General features: G+C 42.3%; 1 protein-coding gene across 1 annotated transcript; it reads left to right on the top strand.

The window, feature by feature from the left end:
- Positions 1 to 547: 547 nt before the first annotated feature.
- PGF (placental growth factor) lies at positions 548 to 23,329 on the top strand. The gene is made up of 7 exons (XM_070754772.1): positions 548 to 854; positions 10,298 to 10,340; positions 12,618 to 12,814; positions 15,835 to 15,911; positions 19,830 to 19,859; positions 19,950 to 20,017; positions 21,935 to 23,329. Exons 1-6 carry the CDS (start codon positions 798 to 800, stop codon positions 20,008 to 20,010), a joined length of 465 nt encoding a protein of 154 aa, XP_070610873.1. The 5' UTR covers positions 548 to 797; the 3' UTR covers positions 20,011 to 20,017; positions 21,935 to 23,329.
- Positions 23,330 to 24,168: the final 839 nt, after the last annotated feature.

The following is a 24,168-nucleotide window of genomic DNA, read 5'->3' on the forward strand; positions in this document are numbered from 1 at the left end:
AATGTTGTAGCAGATGATTTTAGGGGCTATGCTTGATACAGTATGAGTATTCCAAGGTCTTTTGCGGAGTGAGGGTGGTCTGTAAGGTCTTGTCTACTCAGTGTGTATTTGGTGTTCTGATTCTTTTTGCCCTTTTGTAGGAGAGAGCCTTTGTTGGGAACTTGCACTTCCACTGGGGATGTGTCTCTCCGTGTGAAGAGACGCTACTATGTCTCCCCCTCAGGCGTCCAAGGGCTTCTGCCCTGAGAACCTCTCCTGACAAAGCCAAGTAGGAGAGGGTCAAAATCAATAAACGGCAATGAGGAGTACTGGCTATAGTTCCCGCTCGGGAGTAAAAAACACCCCCTGAGGCGGAACATGGCTCGGAGCAGGCAGGCATTACTCAAGAACTCCGGACCTCCCCGGCGGAGTCACTCGGGCTTTCCCGCAAACAGAGTCCCCTCAAAACGCTTCAGTCAGCCAAACGGTGCCGGCGGGGCACCGGAAACGCCCCCCGGGGCTGCAAGCGGTCGGCAGCAAGGGCGGAGTGCCAGGGGCCGTGGGAGGAGCAGGAAGGCGGGCAGCCCTCACGCGGGCCCTGCCCGGGGCGACAGGAGCGACCCACGCTCGCGCTCTCCTCCCCCAGTCGCGGCAGCCTCAGGCGGGGCGAGGCGGGCGGCGGGCTCCTGGAAGCGGCTCCTCGCTCGGCGCGCCGGATTCGGACCTGAGGCGGAGGCGCCCAGAGGCTTCCCAAAGCGGCCAGGGATCCAGTCTTATTGAGCGACGTCAATCGTGGAAAAAAGAGCCCGGCGGCCGCGATGCAACTACTCCGAGGTTTCCTGCTAGCTCTCGCTCTGCATGTGGCGGGAGCGCAGGTGAGGTGAATTTCGGAACGGACTTAATTAATCGTTCCCGGTTAATCTGGCGGGTCCGTACGGACTTTTTAGTCTGGTGGCGGGGCTTGTGACTTTGTCCCCTGCTTTTCCCGGAGAGGATGAAGCGGGGGGGGGGGGATTACATCCCTGGGGATCGGCGCTGTCTTTCTCTACTTCGCTTCGGCCAGTAGTGTGAAGGAAGGATGACTGATTGGTTTTATACTGGGGTGTTTTTTTTATTATTTTCCTTAACTTTTTAATTGTTTGTACTATTTTTATCCTTGTTTATATTTTATTCTCTAAGCCCACTTGAGTCCGCCAGAAGACAGGGGGCCCATTAATCAAATCAAATTAAATCAATCAATCAATCAATCAATCAAGGGGAAGAAAAGAACCAAACGGGGCAGACCTCAGAGGCGTTTTGCTAAAGCCTCATAAATGGGCTTTTTTCATATTTTTTAATTGAATTTAAAACAAATCAACATACAATTTATAAAATACAAATATAAAATATTATATATATTTATTAGAAGACTGACGGTAGAAAAAGACCTCACGATCCATCTAGTCTGCCCTTATACTATTTCCTGTATTTTTATCTTAGGATGGATATATGTTTATCCCAGGCATGTTTAAATTCAGTTACTGTGGGTATTATGCTTAAGACCTTCCACCATTCCCGTCTTTGGACCCTTTCAATTTTGTCAATATCTTTTTGTAGGTGAGGTCTCCAGAACTGAACACAGTATTCCAAATGTGGTCTCACCAGCGCTCTATACAGCGGGATCACAATCTCCCTCTTCCTGCTTGTTATACCTCTAGCTATGCAGCCAAGCATCCTACTTGCTTTTCCTACCGCCTGACCACACTGCTCACCCATTTTGAGACTGTCAGAAATCACTGCTCCTAAATCCTTCTCTTGTGAAGTTTTTGCTAACACAGAACTGCCAATACAATACTCAGATTGAGGATTCCTTTTCCCCAAGTACATTATTTTACATTTGGAAACATTAAACTGCAGTTTCCATTTCTTTGACCATTTATCTAGTAAAGCTAAATCATTTACCATATTACAGAAGCCTTCAGGAATATCAACCTTATTGCACACTTTAGAGTCATCAGTTATCTCTATCCTGCAGTTGATGCTTTGCTATCTCCCCAAGTATCTCTTTTTAACTTATCTGTAAAGTTGTTGTGTCCTCACACAGACAATTGGAGCCAGGGGAGTCCTGTGTAATGAGGTCACTTAGGTCAAGAGCAATCTGGCTAAAAGCACCACAGGGTAAAGAGATTTCTAGAGTAGGCTGGTGTATGCTTCACAAATGATTTGGAAGAAGTGCTCTAAAAATAAAAAAGGTTACTATCTAGTAGTGTTTCCCAACCTTGGCAACTTGAAGATATCTGGACTTCAACTCCCAGAATTCTGGGAGTTGAAGTCCAAATATCTTCAAGTTGCCAAGGTTGGGAAACACTGATCTAGTAGACATCATAAAAAAAATACAACTTTTTTCAAGTTGAACCAGACTCCTGATACCTACGTGAACACATCCATGCTGTTTTCATGGCAATGATACAGAAGTGATTTGCCACTGCTGCCTTTATTTTATTGATAGTTTACAGCCCTGACAATTTGTAGCTGATCTCCTACCGGATATTAACCTGATTTGATCCTACTTAGTGGGTTCTAAATCAGGCATAATATATAAAAAGGGAAGGAAAGAAGCAAGTTAAGAAAATGGGTTTCCTTAATGACCAGCTGAATGCAGTTGAGAAAGAAGAGGTGACTGGTTTTTCCTCAGAACTGAGGGAATGGCTCTTTTGCACAACTTAAAAGAAATTTGTTTGTTTGTTTGTTTGTTTACCTATTTATTTATTTACTTACTTATTTATTTATTTATTTGCTTGCTTACTTATTTACTTGTTTGTTTGTTTGTTTATTTATTTGACTTCTATGCCGCCCAATCCCAAAGGACTCAGGACAGCTTACAACAATAATAAAAATACAGTATAAATAGATACAACACAATAAAAAAGAAGTCGAACAATATCTAAAACTAAAAACATTTTCAGAAACTAAAACCCCATAAAAGATTGCTTAAAAAAAAGGCAATCACAGTCATACACAATTGACAATTGCTGGGCGCCTTCTGGCCGTAGTCTGCTTCTTGACACCAGATTGGTTTTCTTCTGCTCAACACCTTCTCTGCTGTTAGACTACAACTTCCAACATTCCAGCCGGCTCAGAGACTGAGAACATGGAGATTGTAATCTAACCCATCTGCACAGCATAAGATTGCAAAAAAATCCATTAGTTTCTGAGGCAGGTTTGGAATAAATTCAGCCCATGTGCTAAACGTAGTATCCAGTAATAGCCAGTAGGAAGATTAGTACAATCATTCATTGGGTCAAACCTTAGTTGACTGCAGAAACTTTAAAATGCAGGAATACTGGATCGCTAGCCCATCCAGAGTAAAACAGGTAGTGATGGATTATTTCCGCCAACATTTGTTATTTACTGTAAATGACTAATCATTTTTCATTTTTATGCAGGGCAGGTCATCAAATTATTACATTTCAACTACATACAGCTGTATTTGTGCTTATGTAAGCATTTCTTAAACATCGTTATGAATTAGTTATGAATTAGTATGAGTCACTTCTTAAACATCATTATGAATTAGTATGAGTCACTTCAAAGTAATAACAATCAAATTGCAGTAATTAACTGGATGAATAAAATTTGGGAAAATTCATCTTTCTGTATGTAGAGGCTTATCCACAGTATGTTTTTCTGTTACCATACTCTTTTCATTTTGCTAATTTCATGCCTAGTCTTAGCACTACCAAGCTGCATCTCTTGCAGTTAATTCTATTTTGTACATTTCTCTCCTCCCCCGCCCCCATTCCATTTAATCATTAAGGACTCTTCAAATCTTCCTCTACCTTATATAAATGTTAGAATGGCCAGATATGGGAAACTGTGTGTTAGACTGACACCTTGTGTTTCTAATACAAAGTTGGGAACCACAGGAAGACCATCAAATGAATCATAGCAAGATAGCTATTAGAAATGATAGATGCTGAATTTAGAAGTTTTCTTCTATATTTGATTGGGTAGTAATTTTCTCTTCTATGTATGTGTAGGCCAGACATTTTTATAGCAGATGCAGAATTAAAATACTTTCGTTCACTCCATGGAAAGATATTATAAGGCCATAATACATGCTAAAGTTTACCCAAGTAAGTATTAATTGATGTGATAATTTTTGTATATCTCATTTTTTCTATGTGTTTCATTTTTCTTTTTTATAACTGCTATTCTAATAGCAAATCCTTCATAAATGTTATTGCATTACATTCTTGATTAAATTATCTTCCCATTGATATATAATTTTATGGTACTACTCCAAAAAACCTGGTGTTATTAGCCATCTAACCATAAAAATACTGTACACTTTCCCAAAAGGTTTCCAAAATTTTGGCCACTACTGTAGGTAGATCTCTCCTGTTGTTAATGGATGAATGAATGTTTGAACTCTAGAAAACCCTGAGATGAAGTTAGTGGACACTTCCCTTTTGTTGTTGTTAGTTGCGAAGTGGTGTCCGACTCATTGCAACCTTATGGACAATGTTCCTCCAGGCCTTTCTGTCCTCAACCATCCTTTGGACTCTATTTAAGCTCATGCCGACTGCTTCAGTGACTCCATCCAGCCACCTCATTCTCTGTCGTCCCCTTCTTCTTTTGCCTTCAATCTTTCCCAGCACCAGGCTCTTCTCCAACGGATCCTTCCTTTTCATTTGATGGCCAAAGTACTTGAGTTTCATCTTCAGGATCTCACCTTCTAAAGAACAGTCAGGATTGTTCTCCTCTAGGACTCACCGGTTTGAATGGCTTTGCAGTCCAAGGGACTCGCAGGAGTCTTCTCCAGCAACATAGTTCAAAGGCCTCAATTATTTGGTGCTCAGTCTTCCTTATGGTCCATATATGACAGCCATTCATTGCAACTGAGAAAACCATAGCCTTGAGTATGCACACTTTTGTTCGCAGGGTGATGATGTCTCTCCTTTTTAGTATGCTGACTAGATTTCCTTCCCCAGAAGCAAGCGTCTTTTAATTTCTTGGCTGCAGTCCCCATCTGCGGTGATCTTGGAGCCCAGGAAAATAAAATCTAGCTCTACCTCCATTTCTTCCCCATCAATTTGCCAGGAATTGAGAGGGCTGGATGCCATGATCTAAGTTTTCTTAATGTTGTGTTTCAAGCCAACTTTTGCACTCTTCTCCTTCACCTGCATCAAGAGGCTGTTCACTTTCTGCCATTAGAGTGGTATCGTCTGCATAACTGAGGTTGTTGATATTTCTCCCGGCAATCTTAATTCCAGTTTGTGATTCATTTAGCCCTGCCTTTCTCATGATGTGCTCTGCATATAAGTTAAATAGGTAGTGAAGTAGACCCAGAGACAGGGTTCAAGCAAATCGGTACTTTTATTCAGCTCAGAGAACAAGTGACAGCTCAGCAAGGCAAAGTGACTATTCAGCGAGTACCGACTGACTCTGCTTGGAAAAGCCGCTTCTTTTATACATTTGCGGCTCCCGCCAAAGCAAGAGCCAGCCGCGTCTGAGCCAATCAGGAGCGACTTCCTGCTTCGGCTCAGACAGCGCTGGAAAGCGGAACAAACTATTTACAGGAAATACAAGGTAGCCATTTCAGGATACAACACCCCTCCCCTCATAGTTGGACACATCCATCATGAAAGCCATGTGACAAAGTCGTCCAATCGGTGGGGTCTCCGTGGAGCTCGCTCTGACCTGCGCAGTTCAATTTCTCCTTCGACACCGACTGTGGAGGATGGCTCGCCGCTGTTCTCCCGGCGCGGCGGACTTGGCCTGGCGGGCCCAACGAAGGCTTCGGAGGATGAGGATGGCTCGGCGTCGCTGGATGGCTCCCCCTGGCCCGATAAGTCTCTTTGCGTATTTCTTAACTCGGGCAGTGTGCTAAAGTCTGTTGAAGGGGGAGAGTCCATGTCAGCGGTTTGTGGCAATTGGCTTTCTGTTCGCTTCCGAATGTGGTCTATATGTCGTTTCCACAAACGACCATCCTCTAGTTTTACAATATAAGTTTTTGGTGCATTTTGCTTAACAACAATTCCTTTCATCCAGTTTACATTTCCATCAAAACTTTTTACATATACATTTTGTCCCAAATACATTTCTCTTTCAGGTTTTACACACATTTGATTATTATTAATACAGAACCTTGGGTTCAACCTATCTAGTGGTGACCTTAATTTCCTTCCCATTAATAACTCTGCAGGGCTTACATGTGTGTGCGAGTTAGGGGTGATGTGTTGGGTGAGTAAGAATTGGTCCAAATTTTGTTGTACATCCCCAGGGCCTGACCTGCGCAATGCCTCCTTTGCCACACGAACGTAACGTTCTGCCAATCCATTAGCCCAAGGCGAGTAAGGCGAGATGAGGGCATGCCTGACCCCTAGGCCATCTAGGAACAATTCGAATTGCCTGGCTGTTAGCTGTGGCCCATTGTCAGACACTAAGATATCTGGGCACCCATGGGAGGCAAACAGTCTACTCAGTACCTTGATGGTGGCACTTGTGGTGATATTGTTCATTGCTATTATTTCCACCCATTTGGAGAACGCATCAACCACTATTAAAAAATACTGGGACCCCACTGGACCAGCAAAATCAATGTGGACTCTTGACCAAGGACCAGTAGGCTGCTCCCACTCAGCCGGAGTTGTTTTGGGGGGATTAGGCCGTGACTCTTGGCATGGTTCACACTTTGAAACCCAGTTCTCAATATCAGCATCCAGACCTGGCCACCATAAATGCCCTCTTGCTAGGCTCTTCATCCTGACAATCCCAGGATGGCCCACATGTAACATTTTGAGTACCTTTTCCCTTAGGCTTTTGGGGATGATCACTCTATCTCCCCACAGCAGACAACCCTTTACATAAGATAACTCAAGTCTTTTGGTTTTGAAGTCACACAATTCAAGTTTCACAGCATCATTTTGCCATCCCTTAAGTACACAGTTTACCACTTGTTTAAGGATTTGATCTTGCTGCGTGTGTGCAGCTACCTCTTTGGCCGTGGTTAGTGGGTTATCCTCGAGTTCTATCATTAGTACATCTGTGGAAGGAGCAGGGTCCTCCACTAAGTCTGTTATGGGGCACCTGCTGAGGCCGTCTGCGTGATTGATTTCCTTCCCCCCCTTGTGGGTGAGATCATACTGGTACCCTGAGAGGAAAAGGGCCCATCTGATCAGTCTTGGAGACATAAAAGGCAGAGTGGGCTTGTTGGGGGCTAGCAGACCTAGTAAAGGCTTGTGGTCAGTGACTAATTCAAAACTTCTTCCAAAAATGTAATTGTGAAATTTCTTTACCCCTGCCACTAAAGCTAGAGCCTCCTTGTCTAACTGGCTATAATTCCTCTCTGTGCTGGTCATGGTTCTTGAGAAAAATGCTATTGGGACCTCTGTCTGATTAGGCAGAACGTGAGCTAGGACTCCCCCTATGCCGTACGGTGAAGCGTCGCACGTGAGCCTAATGGGTAGTGAAGCACTATATTGGACTACTACACTTTTAGAAGTTAATAATTGCTTTATTTGGAAAAAAGCTTCACGTTCAGTTTCCCCCCAGGTCCAGCGGGCTTCCTTCTGGAGTAAACGATGTAGAGGCTCTGCTACTGTTGCCTTCTGTTTTAAAAAAACGGAATAAAAATTAAGGAGGCCTAAAAATGCCTGCAGCTCATTCTTATCTCGTGGCTCTGGGGCTTCCCTAATGGCTCTCAGCTTCTCTGTTGTGGGGTGGATACCTTCTTTGTCTACTTTATATCCTAGGAATTCTATACTGTTGGTTCCCCAGACACATTTGTCAGGCTTGATTCTTAAGCCTTTGTCCTGTAACCTCTTAAGTACTTCCCTTATTCTTTTGTTTACTTGTTCCTGGTTTTCCCCTGCAATTAAGATGTCATCAAAGTATGGAATGGCCCCATTTACCCCTGACAATAGGCGTTCCATGATGCTCTGGAATATTCCTGGGGCTATGCTTACCCCAAACTGTAGCCTCGTGCATTTGAAAGCCCCCCTGTGCGTTACAATTGTTTGTGCGTTTGCTGTTTGTTCATCGACCGGGAGTTGCTGGTAAGCTTGCGCGAGGTCGATCTTTGCAAACCTTTTCCCTTCCCCCAGGGAGTGTAGGAGTTGTTGTACAACCGGGATGGGGTAGGGGTGGTGTTGGAGGGCCTTATTTAGGGTAGATTTGTAGTCAGCGCAAACCCTTAAAGAACCATCTGGCTTCAGAGGCGTAACTATGGGAGTTTCCCATGGCCCTTGTTCCACAGGGACCAAAATACCTTGGCTGATAAGTTTATCAAGCTGCAGGTCTAGTTTGGGGAGAAGCGGAAGGGGGACCCTGCGAGGTTTTAACCTGACTGGTGGGACCTTGGGGTCAATAGAAAATGAAATAGGGGGCCCCTTATACGATCCTAAGGTGGGGCTGAACACTTCAGGGAACTCTTGCACAAAGTTAGGCATATTATCACAGTTTACATTACACACACCCGAAATTTCAATCCCCAAAGGTTCCATCCAAGCCAACCCCAATAGAGAGTGCTTAGCCCCCATTACAATAAGCATGGGTAGGGTACATTTGACATTCTTGAATACAATAGGTACATTTGCTGTTCCCAGGACCGAGATTACCTCCCCTTGAAAATCTCTGATCACTAAAGAGGTTTGTTTTAGATCAGATTTAGACACATTAGGCATATACAGTTTAAACTTCTCCCAAGGCATGATGGTATATCTAGACCCAGTATCAAGCTCCATTGAGCAAGGTTGGTTATTTAGTAACAGTGAGATAACAATTTTGGCCCCTTTTTTTGCTGCCGTGTTATTCACGGAAAATTGAGTGTTACCTCTATAGTAGTCGCGGTTAGCGGTTGAGTAGTTCCTTTGACCCGAATTGCGGAACGGTCTCTTTTCTCGCGGTTGGGGGGTCTGGTTTTGTGGTCGTTGGTATTGCAGTGTGGCGAATGTCTCTTCTGGTGCCGTTGCTCTGCATGCGATGGCGATGTGGCCTCGACGGTTGCAGCGGTGGCATGTGGCGTCTCGAAAAGGGCATCGATGGCGCTGGTGGTTTCCCCGGCAGCCCGCGCAGGGGGCTGGATGAGTAGCTCTGTGGTGTCTCGGCTGGTCTTGTACCAGGAAGCAGTTGTCCCCGTTGTGAGCTGGTTGGCTGGGGTCGTCTGATTCCACGGCGCGGGGAGACGCGGAGTCAATCTTGGCAATGAGTTCTCGCCTTCCGTGTTCTTTTAATTCTCTAGCTGCTGCGTCGGCGGCTTCTGCGGTTTGCGCTAGTTTAATCACGGTTTGTAGAGTCGGCTCTTCTTCGGTGAGGAGTTTGTTTCTCACTGTGGCGCTTTTCATGCCGAAAACCAGGGCATCGGTGAGGCGCGCTTCCGGGTCTTTAAACTTGCATTGAGCAAGTACCGTCCGAAGTCGCGTTGTAAACTGGTTGATTGATTCAGTTTCCTTCTGAGCCATCATGGAAAACTGATGCCGAAAAACCATGGCTGGTTTGGTCGGTTTGAAATGGCTCGCTAGCTTTTCTTGTAGGACGTCCCAAGCTACGGTTCTTGCTGGCTGCGGGTCGGTGAGAGTCTGGGCAAGGCCACGGATTTCTGGGCCGCAGTAATTCAGAAAGATAGCCCGTCTGCGATTGGCTTCGGCGTCCTGTATCCCTGCCGCCTCGAGGAAGATCTCGAAGGTGGCCATGTATTCGTCCCAGGACGTTTTTTCGGGATCGAAGAGTTCCGGAGCCTGGCCGATCTGGACTTTGTTCATGTTGCACGCGATGTTTCTTCCGTCCGTTCGTCGCCAGTGAAGTAGACCCAGAGACAGGGTTCAAGCAAATCGGTACTTTTATTCAGCTCAGAGAACAAGTGACAGCTCAGCAAGGCAAAGTGACTATTCAGCGAGTACCGACTGACTCTGCTTGGAAAAGCCGCTTCTTTTATACATTTGCGGCTCCCGCCAAAGCAAGAGCCAGCCGCGTCTGAGCCAATCAGGAGCGACTTCCTGCTTCAGCTCAGACAGCGCTGGAAAGCGGAACAAACTATTTACAGGAAATACAAGGTAGCCATTTCAGGATACAACAGGTAGGGGGGTTTCCCTTGTGTTATCATTTGCGTTTAATGAAATAACAAGATCGTTACATATCTCTGAATTCAGTTTTGTGGGTATGGAGTTCTCTCCCTGGATTCTCAGCTGTAAGCTATTTGTAATTAAAATTCTGATTGTTACAGTTCCCAAACATCTTCGAGGCTGATTGTGGGGCCTTTTATAATCAGCCTTTCTACTTTTCTGTATCTGGAATGTATTGGGAAATGATATTTTTCCTTTTTTTCTTCTATTCCCAGAAGAAAGATGAGATTCTTCAGAATAGCACAACTGATGGAGCAGGTGAGTATGAAACATGTGAAGCATGTCCTTCTCTTATAGTATTGATATTTCTGTCTGTCTGTCTAATATATATTGGGAAGAGTCTTGGAGGCTTTGATGCTACTCTTTGGATTTCTTTTTAAAGCCCGCCACCCTTTTTTGAGAATCTCTTCACTCTTGATTGTAACTTCTCATGTTACAATCCCCTCCAAATTTTTCCTTTACCCTTTTCAATTACCATTTTGTTTACTTAGATTATAAGGTCTGAAATAGTTGAAATCTGTAGACAATGATTTAATAAAGAAGGGAAAACACCATGGTTCAACTAGTATTTTCTTTAGGAAAAAGCAACATGAACATAGTGTAAGATTTTCTTCCATTTTCCACAATTCCAATAATTTTCACATTTCCAGCAAGTACTGTTTGCATATTTTAAAATCTTGCTAACTGCAAAGAATCAGTTTACTGTTATTTTTAATATAACTGATCTTGTATTACCAGTAGTCCACAATTTCCAGTTAAATGATTAAGGTTGAAAGTATTATTGGCAAAGACCTTTATTCAACATCTTGAAGAACCATGGCTATTTAGTAGATGCAAATCCAGTTGTTGTTGTTTTTAACTTGGCAGACATCATTGTGCGGTGAGTAATGATTCTTGCCCTTCAAAAAAAGTGCGGTATGTTGGGTGAGGTCGGGGAATGAGATCTCATAAAAGCTCTGAAATTTTGCAGTATTTCCTCCATTTTGGGAGGAATTTTGATTAGACTCTCAAAATGATTGCAATTTAACCTATGGGGTTGTAGGCATTGTTTTGAAGGGACGTTGGATCCCTCTTACTCATGATTGATGTGTTGCTAGCTTGGAGGGAGATAATGCTAAAACAGAGGCAAGGCAACTTCCTAGAGCATGTTTCTCAACCTTGGCCATTTGAAGATCTGCGGACTTCAACTTTTCTTTTCCTTTTGCCCTCAATTCTTTTCTCCTGCGAGCGCGCAGTGATTTCAGCCCACCCGTCTGCCCTGCTACGAGGCGGATGGGGGGTTAGTGGCTGGGACGGGAGAATGATTGACAGCCAGCCGAGTGGTTAGAGAGCTGTGCCAGGCTGAACTGTCCATAAGTGACACAGCCATGGTGTTTTATTGGGGAAGCACCTGAGGTTCCTCTTGCAGCTGCCTCCCGAAGCCACACCTCTCCTCGCAATGTTGTTTTGAAGCTCGGTCAGGGAGTCAGTCCATTTTGCTAGAACCATAAACAGAGCGGTGTTTGTTTGGCGTGGCTGCCATGACCTCACTTCAAGCCGCCCCGAGTCCTCAGAGAGGGACGGCATACAAATCCAATTAATTAATTAAATAAATAATAAAATAAATTAATTTTACAAGTTGGCCACACCCACCCAGTCACATGACCAACAAGCCATGCCCACAGAACCGGTAGGGAAAATTTTTAGATTTCAGCACTGCTATCCAGACTATGCAGTCTGTTTAGAGCAGTGGTTCTCAACCTTTCTAATGCCGTGACCCCTTAATACAGTTCCTCATGTTGTGGTGATCCCCAACCATAAGTCTAGGGCCAATTCTCCCAACAGAGCTTTAAGCTGATCGGCTGGAAGGTCAGAGGGACACCCCCACTGTAAACACCTGATTGGTTGGATTGTAAAAATATGTTCCAAGGCACCAGATTAAAAGTTTTAGTTCCTAATACGATGGGAAATTTGTCTTTTCTCATGATCTTAGGCGACCCCTGTGAAACAGTCGTTCGAACCCCAAAGGGGGGTCCCCAACCCCAGGTTGAGAACCACTGGTTTAAAGCTACCTATTATCTCCAAATGAAGTCTTCTTGCACAGCTCTTGCCAATTGAATGTTTTTCCAGATGTGTGACTAAAACCTACACCCATGTAATTCAAGCCCATTATTTTTATCCTCTTCTTTGGAACAACTCTGAAAATTTCTGTCCCAACTTCTACATAATAGTTCTTTACACATTTGAAGCAATTATCAAGTCTCCCCGCAGTCTTGTCTCCAGCCTACACCTACGCACCATCTCCAAATATTCTCCAAAGATTTTTTCTTCTTCCAGATTCCCTGTCTATTGAATTGCTGTCCTCTGGAGATACTCCAGCTTGTCAAAGACTTTCCTAAAATGTGCCCAGAACTGGACACAACACTCTAATTCAGTCTGACAAACATACAAGAGAGACACACACAATGGCTTCCTACTTGAACTTTCTACAATGGATATATGAAAACACTAGCAACCAAATAGTATTTCACTTTTATGCTTCTTTTCTGTTTTTAGTGGTATCCTTTTTTGATGTTTGGAATCGCAGCTCCTGCCAGCCCTTGGAGAAACTGGTCAGTGTTGTATCAGAATACCCACACGAAGTGGAGCACGTGTTCAAACCGTCCTGTGTTTCTTTGCGTCGCTGCTGTGGATGTTGTAGAGATGAGGCACTACAATGTGTCCCAGTGGAAATGGCCAACGTCACCATGGAGGTAGGTGAGAACACTATACAGTGGTACCTCTACTTACGAACTTAATCCATTCTGTGACCAGGTTCTTAAGTAGGAAAGTTTGTAAGAAGAAGCAATTTTCCCCATAGGAATCAATGTAAAAGCAAATAATGTGCGCGATTGGGGAAACCACAGGGAGAGTGGAGGCCCTGTTTCCTCCCAAGAGATTCCTAGAGAAGCCCTACAGAGGCTTCTCCCCGCCTTTTCCGGCCCTGTTTCCTCCCAGGAGATTCCTAGAGAGGCCCCATGGAGGCTTCTCCCCACCTTTTCCAGCTGTTTTCTCCCAGGAGATTCCTACAGAGGCCCCATGGAGGCTTCTCCCCACCTTTTCCAGCTCTGTTTTCTCCCAGGAGATTCCTACAGAGGCCCCATGGAGGCTTCTCCCCACCTTTTCCAGCTCTGTTTCCTCCCAGGAGATTCCTATAAAGGCCCCATGGAGGCTCCTCCCTGCCTTTTCCGGTTACAGTTTCAGAGGCTTGGGTTTGTACGTGGAAAATGGTTCTTGGGAAGAGGCAAAAAAAATCTTGAACACCCGGTTCTTATCTAGAAAAGTTTGTAAGTAGAGGCGTTTGTAGGTAGAGGTACCACTGCAGTTCCATTTATCCTGGGCACAGGGTTACTTTCTCACTTTCTCTGCAGTTAGCTGTCAATGATTGTTTGTTTCATGGAAAAGCAATTCAGAGTTTGCTCCCAAGAAACTAAAGTTCACTGCTAAGGTTCCCAGAAAACTGGAACTGTTCTTAATATTTTGGTTAAAAGCTGAATATTATTTTCCTAGCTTTTCAAAACTCTACAGCGCCATTGCATAGGATGGTTAGATTTACATTTATGTATGGATTTGTACAGTATTATTTTTACTTTAAGGGTGTGTGTGTCCGTTTATATAAAATTGGGGCAACATAGGTAATCCTTGCTTACCAACTACAGCAATTCTTTCATCAAGAGCAGCAGTCCTTAAGGGAGAGATCACGGGGCCATGACCTAAAATTTCACTTCTGTAATTTTGCATCAATTCTGCTTGTTGGAATCCAGTTGTGAAGCTGGCAACTGACGATCATGTGATTGTGGGGTGCTGCAACAGCTGTAAATGCACACAAGTCACAAAGCACTTGAATAGCAGTCACATGACCACAGGACCATGCAACAGATAAAAATACAAGGATCGGTAGTGATTCCCCTCCCAATCACTGTAACTTTGACCAGTTACTAAACAAGGCAGTCGGTGAGTGAGGACTGCCCGTATAAGGTGTGGAGATGTGGTGAATCCTATCTGCCTTATGTTATGAATTGCTTTCACCAAGTCGGCTACTTGCCTGGTAGAGGTTATCAGATGTTTAGCTGAATAACTATTTGCCCCATTGCATGAAAAAAGCTTTGTAGAATAGGTTGGTTCTTTCTTCAATATCTCAGTGGTTGCCACAAAGAAGAAGGAGCCAACCTATTCTCCAAAGCACCTGAGGGTAGAACAAGCAGCAATGGGTGGAAACTAAACAAGGAGAGAAGCAACTTAGAACTAAAGAGAAATTTCCTGACAGTTATAACAATTAACCAGTGGAACAGCTTTCCTCCAGAAGTTGTGAATGTTCCAAAACTGGAAGTTATAAGAAGATGTTGGATAACCATCTTTCTGAAGTAGTGTAGGGTTTCCTGCCTAAGCAGGGGGTTGGACTCTAGAAGACCTCCAAGGCCCCTTCCAACAACTCTGTTGTTATTATTATTCTAAAAGCTAAAAACAACTCTCCCATCATTGCCCAAATTCTGCTTATTATTGTACCTTATGGGTTGTTATTCTTAAAAATAAAGCTCACATACATCACATGGCTCCATATGTAATGGGCTGCTTGCAGTGGTGCGCTGGAGCCAGATTTCACTGCCCTGTGAGAGCTGATTGTTCTGGAATTTTATGGGATAAGAGCAGAGTTGAGCCTTGATGCCTTGAGTGCCAATCAGCTGTTCCATGATGGAATGAGAGCAATGGGAGCCAATGGAGCCAGTTATTAAATACAGTGGTACCTCATGATACGAACCCCTCGCCATACGAACAATTCGAGATACGAACCCGGGGTTTGGAAATTTTTTGCCTCTTCTTATGAACTTTTTCCATCTTATGAACCCGCCACCGAGAAGCCCCGCCGCCCAGCTGTCGCTTTTTGAAACAGCCGGGGGGCTTCTCAGCGTCCTCCTGAACCCAAACGCCAAACCTGAACTTCCGGGTTCGGCGTTCAGGAGGCCGCCGAGAAGCCCCCCGGCTGTTTCAAAAGACGACAGCCGGGCGGTGGGGCTTCTCGGCGGCCTCCCGAATGCTGAACCCGGAAGTTCGGCAAAAGTTCCGGTTCGGGAGGCCGCTGAGAAGCCCCGCCGCCTGGCTGTCACCTTTTGAAACAGCCGGGGCACTTCTCGGCAGCCTCCCGAACGCCGAACGCGGAAGTTCAGGTTTGGCGTTTGGGTTCAGGAGAACGCTGAGAAGCCCCCCGGCTGTTTCAAAAGGTGACAGCCGGGTGGTGGGGCTTCTCAGCAGCCTCCCAAACTTTTGCCAAACTTCCAGGTTTGGCATTGGGAGAACGCTGAGAAGCGCCCGGCTGTTTCAAAAGGTGACAGCTGGGCGGCGGCGTTTTTTTGCGGGGGGGTTTTCGTTGCACGCATTAATTCATTTTACATTGTTTCCTATGGGAAACAATGTTTCACCTTACGAACTTTTTGCCTTACGAACCTCCCCCGGGAACCAATTAGGTTCGTAAGACGAGGTATTACTGTATTTCTCAGCATGCCACTGTTTGCATGCATAAATTGTTTTTAAACATGTTGACTTGTCTGGCCAATAGATACAGGTGGCCAAAAAAACCTTCCCTCCAATGTGAAAGAGAAACACATTGTTCTTTGTTAATCTATGGCTCTGGGGAGCAGAGTCATACTTTTTTAAAAAAACTGCTCTCTGGCCAAGTGAAAGAAATGAAAAAGAGATAAAGATGCTCAGCAAATTACGTAGATTTTTACCCTTTCAGCTCAAGAAGATCAACCCAGAGAATCAGTTGCCCTTCGTGGAGTTGTCATTTACTGAACACAGGAAGTGTGAATGCAGGTGAGCAACTTTTGCTGTGGCTTTTGGTAAGTGCATCTGCTGCTTCACAGTGTCCAATTTAGGGAACAAGGGAAAGCGGGCTTTTAATAAACCCTTCTTGAGAATCTGCCTCTTCGTTGAGGTCTTTGCTGTTATATTTCAGAAACTGGTAGTTCAGACTTCCTGTTAATGTCACATGTCATTATGCACATGGATGCCCATGAATTGCATTAGAGAATCACAGGGTCGAGTTTTTATTAGAATGCAGCTCCAGCAACTGAAGCTGTGCGGATAACTGCTATAAATTTAAAAACACATATATGGTGTTGTAGTTAGCACCGGTATAATAATAATAATAATAATAATAATAATAATAATAATAATAATAATTATTATTATTATTATCATCATCATCATCATCATCATCATCATCATCATCATCATTATTTATTAGATTTGTATGCCGCCCCTCTCCGCAGACTTGGGGCAGCTCAAAACAAGAATAGTAACAATATAAAACTGTATATAAATGTATAAAATAGTAACAATATAAAACTGTATAACAATGTAACAAATCTAATATTTTAAAAACATCTAAAAAACCCATCATTAAAACCATGCAACACAAGGATACCAATACATAACACTATATAAGCCTGGGGGAGGTATCTCAATTCCCCCATGCCTGGCGATACAGGTGGGTCTTAAGCAATTTACGAAAGACAAGGAGGGTGGGGACAGTTCTAATCTCTGGGGAGTGGATTCCAGAGGGCCGGGGCTGCCAGACGACATTGTTTAGTCGACGGGACCCAGAGAAGACCAATTCTGTGGGACCTTATCGGCCACTGGGATTTGTGTGGCAGAAGACGGTTCCAGAGGTATTCTGGTCCGATGCCATGTAGGGCTTTATAAGTCATTACCAACACTTTGAATTGCGACCGGACTTCAGGTTTATAACAGATCACCCAGATATACATCAATGTTCTGAAACAAATTCTGCTCATAGTTATTCTAATTGGGGTAGTGTTTAAGCTACATCATGTTAATAAGATTTATCAATCCCCACCATATTTCACCCTGTATCCATGTATTAAAAGGAATCTATTTTCATTGGGTTTTTCAAAACCTAATTTTGTTTTTCCCATATCGAAATCAACAGTTGCAAGATCAATTTAAGATTTCCGAGAGATCAAAGTCTTGACTTATTTCTTTCTTTCCTTCATGAGTCCAAATACAATTCTTAGGCAATTCTCAGTTGGTCTTTATATGATTTTTCAGAAAGAAATTTTTTGTTGATTTCATTGGAATGAAGCCTGGCAGAATCATTAAACCTCTTACTCTGCCATTCCTTAAAGTCATTTAGAATTTAGCGTGCAAACAGAATTAATCTGAATTGGATAAAAAGTTTTCATAATTCTGCTAAACAGTTTAGGAATGTGTTGGTTTAAAAAAAACAACAACCCCCAGACAAACTAAAAAAAGAATTAAGGCAAAGTTCTCAGGAATTGAATTCAGTACCAAGTGCTACATTCTGTGCATTTTCTGTGTTCTAGTAGAAGATTAGCATGTTCTGCAATTATCATGCATGCCATGTTGTTTAATAAGCTAGACATCACGTGATGAAATATGGCAGAGGCAGCAGGTTCAGCTGTTCTCTATGACATTTGGGACCTTTACAAATAACTCATCTTTGCTAAAGGAAGGAACGAAATAAGAAATTGTTTCCTGCTAATGTTCTGGAATTGAAAGATAATTATGCATCAAATTGACCAAACCTCTACAACAGTGTTTCTCAACTTGCAACTTTAATATGTGTGGACTTCAGCTCCTATAATTCCTTAACTAGCTATGGGGAGTTGAAGTTCACACATCTTAAAGTTATCTAAGTTGAGAAGCACAACTCTAGAACTTCCCAGAATGGAAGAACTCCTAAGTAATATATGGTTACTGATGTGCACTATTAATTCTTCTTATCCTCTGATGATCATCCTATATGCCTTCTTTGCCTCTTTAACAAAAGGTCTTTTTGAAACTTTCATTGTTTGCAGGTTTCCATCCCCTAAAATCCTCCCCCTGCCCCACACACTTTTGAATTTCTTATGAAGATATAATCTTCCTATATAAGCCAATTCTTTGCCGAGCTGCATTATTAGGCATTTGTTGGGAATCCTTGGAAGACCCATTGTAAATCTGACATATCCGACTCCAGACATGTCATCTCACACTTCATTTATTACTCTGAAGCGGGCTGAACAAACAAAGCCTTGTTATACTTGAGGCTTTGGGAGTGGGGGGGGGGGGAATCCTTTAGAGCCTTCTCTAATTGCTCTTGTTGAAAATAAAGAGGATTTTCTCTTTCTCATTGCAAGAGAAAGCTTAAGGAGATTGAACAGAAGTTGATAAAGAAGAACCCCAGTAAAAATCAGAATATCCAGACCCTGTCTTCTGGAGTGATATGGTCTTATTGTAGTTATGGTCTTCTTAGAAAATGTCAAAAAGCTTCCCCATTTCTGCTCTAGATTTTAGTCCAAAGACGGGCTACAAGAATGGTGGAAGGTTTTAAGCATAAAACGTATCAGGAAAGACTTAATGAACTCAATCTGTATAGTCTGGAGGACAGAAGGAAAAGGGGGGACATGATTGAAACATTTAAATATGTTAAAGGGTTAAATAGGGTTCAGGAGGGAAGTGTTTTTAATAGGAAAGTGAACACAAGAACAAGGGGACACAATCTGAAGTTAGTTGGGGGAAAGATCAAAGGCAACATGAGAAAATATTATTTTACTGAAAGAGTAGTAGATCCTTGGAACAAACTTCCAGCAGACGTGGTTGGTAAATCCACAGTAACTGAATTTAAACATGCCTGGGATAAACATATATCCATTGTAAGATAAAATACAGGAAATAGTATAAGGGTAGACTAGATGGACCATGAGGTCTTTTTCTGCCGTCAGTCTTCTATGTTTCTAGTCTTTCTGACCACTGTTGGCAATATGACAGTTGCTGGAGGTTTCTGAATCATCTGGCACACAACCAGCATGATGGTGAAGGCAGGTTAGCATGAACTATATTTAAGGAGCAATGGCTGTGAGATACTCTTTTGGGGAATCCATCCTGTCTCTTGACTGGCTCAGTAACATCACATCTTCAACATCACGTTCAGTTCTGGAGACCTCACCTACAAAAAGATATTGACAAAATTGAATGGGTCCAAAGACGAACTACAAAAATGGTGGAAGGTCTTAAGCATAAAACGTATCAGGAAAGACTTAATGAACTCAATCTGTATAGTCTGGAGGACAGAAGGGAAAGGGGGGACATGATCGAAACATTTAGATATGTTAAAGCATTAAATAAGGTTCAGGAGAGAAGTGTTTTTAATAGGAAAGTGAACACAAGAACAAGGGGGCGCAATCTGAGGTTACTTGTCCCAGGCATGAGACAATTAATGTATCCCCTCCTCTGACCATTAAGAGTTATGTGTGATTGTGGCTGTATAGTATTGATTGTTTTTTAAGATAGCAGGTTTTTATTCATAGTTTTAGTATTAGATTTGTATTGTACTGTTTTATTGTTATTGTGTGCTCTCCCGAGTCTTCGGAGAGAGGCAGCATACAAGTCTAATAAATTGTTGTTGTTGTTGTTGTTAGTTGGGGGAAAGATTAGAAGTAACATGAGAAAATATTATTTTACTGAAAGAGTAGTAGATGCTTGGAACAAACTTCCAGCAGATGTGGTTGGTAAATCCACAGTAACTGAATTTAAACATGCCTGGGATAAACATACATCCACCCTAAGATAAAATACAGGAAATAGTATAAGGGCAGACTTGATGGACCACGAGGTCTTTTTCTGCCGTCAATCTTCTATATTTCAATCTTCTAAGGTGCTCTGAATGTATGTGGCATATGCTAAAAGTGACTCATTCTGTTCCCCCAGGCCCCGGCCAGATGCTCTGACGTCAGGGAGGTAAGTGGCATTACTAAAGATTCTGGAGGCTGGGACTCTCTGCAATGTCTTATCTCCCATCCACTCTTTTCCCCACCTTTCCTCCAAAAGGAGGAGGAGACCCAAGGGACGGAGCAAGAAGAAGCGGGCGAAGCAGAGACCCAAAAATTGATCTCTAAGTGAGTATCAACAGCAGGGAGAGGAAAAAGAATGTGTGTGTGAATCATAAGTAGAGACGGTCTTTCCTTTCATCAGTACCTGATTTGGCTTCTGGACCATGCAAAGCTAGTGGGGGGGAAATTCTTGGTCTGGAAATCTCGTCTTACTTTATAAATAAGCATTGCGTCAGTGTGGATTCAGCTACACCCATTTCTCCATTCTCTGATTCTGGGGTTTGGGCTTTCTTCCTTCCTTCTTTCCTTTCTTTCTTTCTTCTTTCTTTCCTTCCTTCCTTCCTTTCCTTTCTTCGTTCGTTCGTTCATTCTTTCCTTTCTTTCTTCCTTCTTTCTTTTCTTCCTTTCTTCCTTCCTTCTTTCCTTTCTTTCTTTCTTTCCTTTCTTTCCTTTCTTCGTTCATTTGTTCGTTCCTTCTTTCCTTTCTTTCTTTCTTTCTTTCTTTCCTTTCTTCGTTCGTTCGTTCGTTCCTTCTTTCCTTTCTTTCTTCCTTCTTTCTTTTCTTCCTTTCTTCCTTCCTTCTTTCCTTTCTTTCTTCCTTCGTTCCTTCCTTCTTTCCTTTCTTTCTTTTCTTTCTTTCTTCCTTCCTTCTTTTCTCTTTCTTTCTTTCTTCCTTCCTTTCTTTCCTTTCTGCCAATGGTAAGAGTCTTGACTGGAAAGCCGTAGCTTTTGTTTGCTCTTCTCTGTGCTCTTTATTTATTTTTTTCATGGCTACTTAGATCAAGGGTCCCCAAACTTGGCAACTTTAAGACTGGTGGACTTCAAGATATGCTGGCTGGAGAATTCTGGGAGTTGAAGTCCACCAATCTTAAAGTTGCCAAGTTTGAAGACCTCCGACTTAGATTAACGCTTCTGCCAAACGATATGAATGAGTGGTTATTAGTTTAGCGCCATAGCAGCCAATGAATGAGTGAGCATAAAAATGGTGCTAAGCAAATGATGTATAATAACACCTGCAATTATTTGTTTTTTTTAAAAAAAGGGAATAGATTTATTTAAAGACAATTACTTTTAAGGAAGGCGCAGAACCAATGAATGTCCACCCGCGGAGGGGAAGAAGGATTCCAGTGCTGGGCTGGAGAAATGAAACGGGATCCTTCAGGATCTGCCTGTGGCAGAGAGCAGGAAATGGAGCTCAGATCTGAGCTTGGCTGGGGGAAAAAAGCTCAGATTCCACAGATCCAATTTTTGTTTCTCCAGCTCAGCATAGAAATGTTCTTCCATGCAGAGAAATACTCATGTGGCCAGCAGGAGAAATGAAGCTTGAATATTTAGGATCTGAGATTTGTTTCTACAGTGCAGGGGTTCCTTTCCATGCACAGGTGGGAGGGGAAAGGAGTTTCCTTCCTTCAGCAGGCCATTCACACGATTGTTAATGATCACAACTCGAAGAGCCAGGATTGTGGCCATTGAATGAAGCAGTCCTATGGGCTCTTTACTTAATAATCACTTTATTCAATGACCAAGATTGTGGTTGTATGTCAAGGACTACCTATAATTGCCATATTCTGTGGTTAATAGTTTTGCCTTGTTCTTTTGAAGAGGAAAAATAATTCTGTTTTGAGATTGTCAACATAAAAACGTTGCGCAACATTTAGGTTTAAGATTGAACCTAAATGTATTCCTTATAAGTTTGCCTCGGAATAATAGACTGATGTTTGCAGCTTAAAGAAGAATTCAACCAAAGGGAGAAATTCAGGAAGGTTTTACACACACTGGAATATAATTTTATTTTCTGTATCTGGGTTTTCAGTTTAGATTTTTAATGTAGATATTAGCATGAATCCACCTTGTTATAATGCAGAGCAAAACCAGTGTTTGCACAGAGAGTAGGAAATGTAGTTCTAGCTGTCCATTTTCCATGTTAACACCTTTGGGTGTTTATTTATTTGGTGCTGAGCGTCTTCTGTGCTTTCTTTCCAGGTGTGCCATTTGATGATAGTTGTTGCTTTCTCAGCCAAGGGCAGTGCCACAATGCCTCTTTTTAAATGCTAAATCCTCCTCAACATTCCTCTGCAATTACAATTTTGACGGATGAATTCAGGGGTCTGGTAACAGCTTGCTCACTTGAAGTGCCAGAGCAAAAAAGGGAGGAGTAAAGACAACATCCCAGTGAGAATATGTCAGGACCTTCTGAAGGAGATTTTTTTTAAAAATATAATTGCATCAGAGGACTGCCCCAGGATCAAGTGAAGACCTGTTTATCTCAGTCCATTCCCTGTCTACACAGAGCTAATATTTCATTCTGATTTCTGCAGAGTTGAGAGTAAAATGGAAATATAAGAAAACAGCAGCTGGTTTATATTTTAAATATTTGGAGCTTGGAGAACCTATATTAAGACAAATGTGTATACTTCCTCCTGGATATTTTCTGGATATTATCTCTCAGTTGGGAATTGAGAAATGAAAGGGAATGAAAGTTTGAGCTACACTTTGCCAATCCTTGTTTAAGTTTTGGGCTTAAATCTGGAGAAAACTCCTTCCTATAAAAATGTCAAACCCCCCCCCCCCAACAAATTAACGTTGATAAATAAGAGCTAAAACTCCTTGTCAGGTAATATTGTAAGAGTCAGGATTCTGCAAAATTAAAGCCCTAGGCAAGGAAAGAGGGAGAGTTAGAGAATAGAATTCTTTATTGGCCAAGTGTGATTGGACACACAAGGAATTTTTCTTTGGTGCATATGCTCTCAGTGTACATTAAAAAAATATACATTTGTCTAGAATCATGAGATACAACACTTAATGTGGTTCCTTCTGAAGTTACTATCACTTTAGTGTACATGTAGGCCTTTGTTTCTCTAGGAAAATTAGTTCTGAAATATCCCCGCAAAATTATTTTTCTCAAGAAAATATAGTGTTGTGCTTGATGTGTTCGCTCTTCTGCGTATCTTGCAGTAGAAATCGTAGTATCTGCTTAACGGTGTACTGGATTTTGTTCATACATGTAGTCCTTGGTGTGCGATGACAATTGAAACCAATGTTTCCATTGCTAAGAGAGACATCTGTGAAGCGGGTTTTGCCCCATATTACAACCTTTCTTGCCACAGTTGTTAAGCGAATCGCTACTGTGTTTGAGTTGATAAGGCGGTGGTTAAGTAAATCTGGCTGCCCCATTGAGTTTGCTTGTTAGAAGGTTGCAAAAAATGATGATCGCATGAGCCCAGGACTGTCGTGCCAATTGCCAAGCATCCAAATTCCGTCCATGTAAACATGGGGATACTGCAAAAGTCACAAGTGTGAAAAATGGTCATAAGTAACTTTTTTTCAGTGCCATTGTAATTTTGAACGATCATTAAATAAACAGCTGTAAGTCAAGAACTACTTGTATAGATGGTTTGGTGTGGTGATGGTGGTGGGACGGTTGTTGGGGGAGAAAAAAATTCACAAAATAGGTAAATTCTCTGATCAGCCACATTGTAGACAAGCCCATAGCTGATTTAAGTAGGTTCAAGCAACTAATATATTCCTGCCTGTCCATCTCATTGTAAAATCGTGCAGGTTCACAACCAGTCCTAAAAGAAAAGCCCTGGCAAGTTCCCATGAAATTGAACACAGAAATAGGTCTTTGTTTATCCTAAGATATAACTGCAAATCCAATAAAAATATACTGCTCAAAAAAAATAAAGGAAGCACTCAAATAACACATCTTAGATCTGAATGAATGAATGAAATATTCTCATTTAATACTTTGTTTTGTACAAAGCTGAATGTGCTGACAACAAAATGAAATTGACTGTCAATCAGTGTTGCTTCCTAAGTGGACAGTTTGATTTCAAAGAAGTTTGATTTACTTGGAGTTATATTGTGTTGTTTGGGTGTTCCCTTTATATTTTTGAGCATTGTACAAACCTTAATAATTGTAAGAAAGTGTAACAAGATCACTGCTAGATTTTAAACTAGGCTCTGTGATCAATTTATGGAAAACTTATTTTTAGAGACTGACTATCCAAAAAGCACAGGTAACAAAAAGAACAGATAAAGACGGGTATTAAGCCCACCTTATATAAATTTGATTTGAGGTTTGATTAAACCTGGAAGAGACTTGTGACATGTACGTTAAGAACTTGAATGACAGGAAATTGAAATGCAACTTTATAAAATGCATAAAATGGCATACCTTTTGCATGCAACTCTTGCAATAATTTGCGCTGTGTGTG

This window comes from Erythrolamprus reginae, chromosome 1 (assembly GCF_031021105.1).
Source record: "Erythrolamprus reginae isolate rEryReg1 chromosome 1, rEryReg1.hap1, whole genome shotgun sequence".
Taxonomy (NCBI): Eukaryota; Metazoa; Chordata; class Lepidosauria; order Squamata; family Dipsadidae; genus Erythrolamprus; species Erythrolamprus reginae.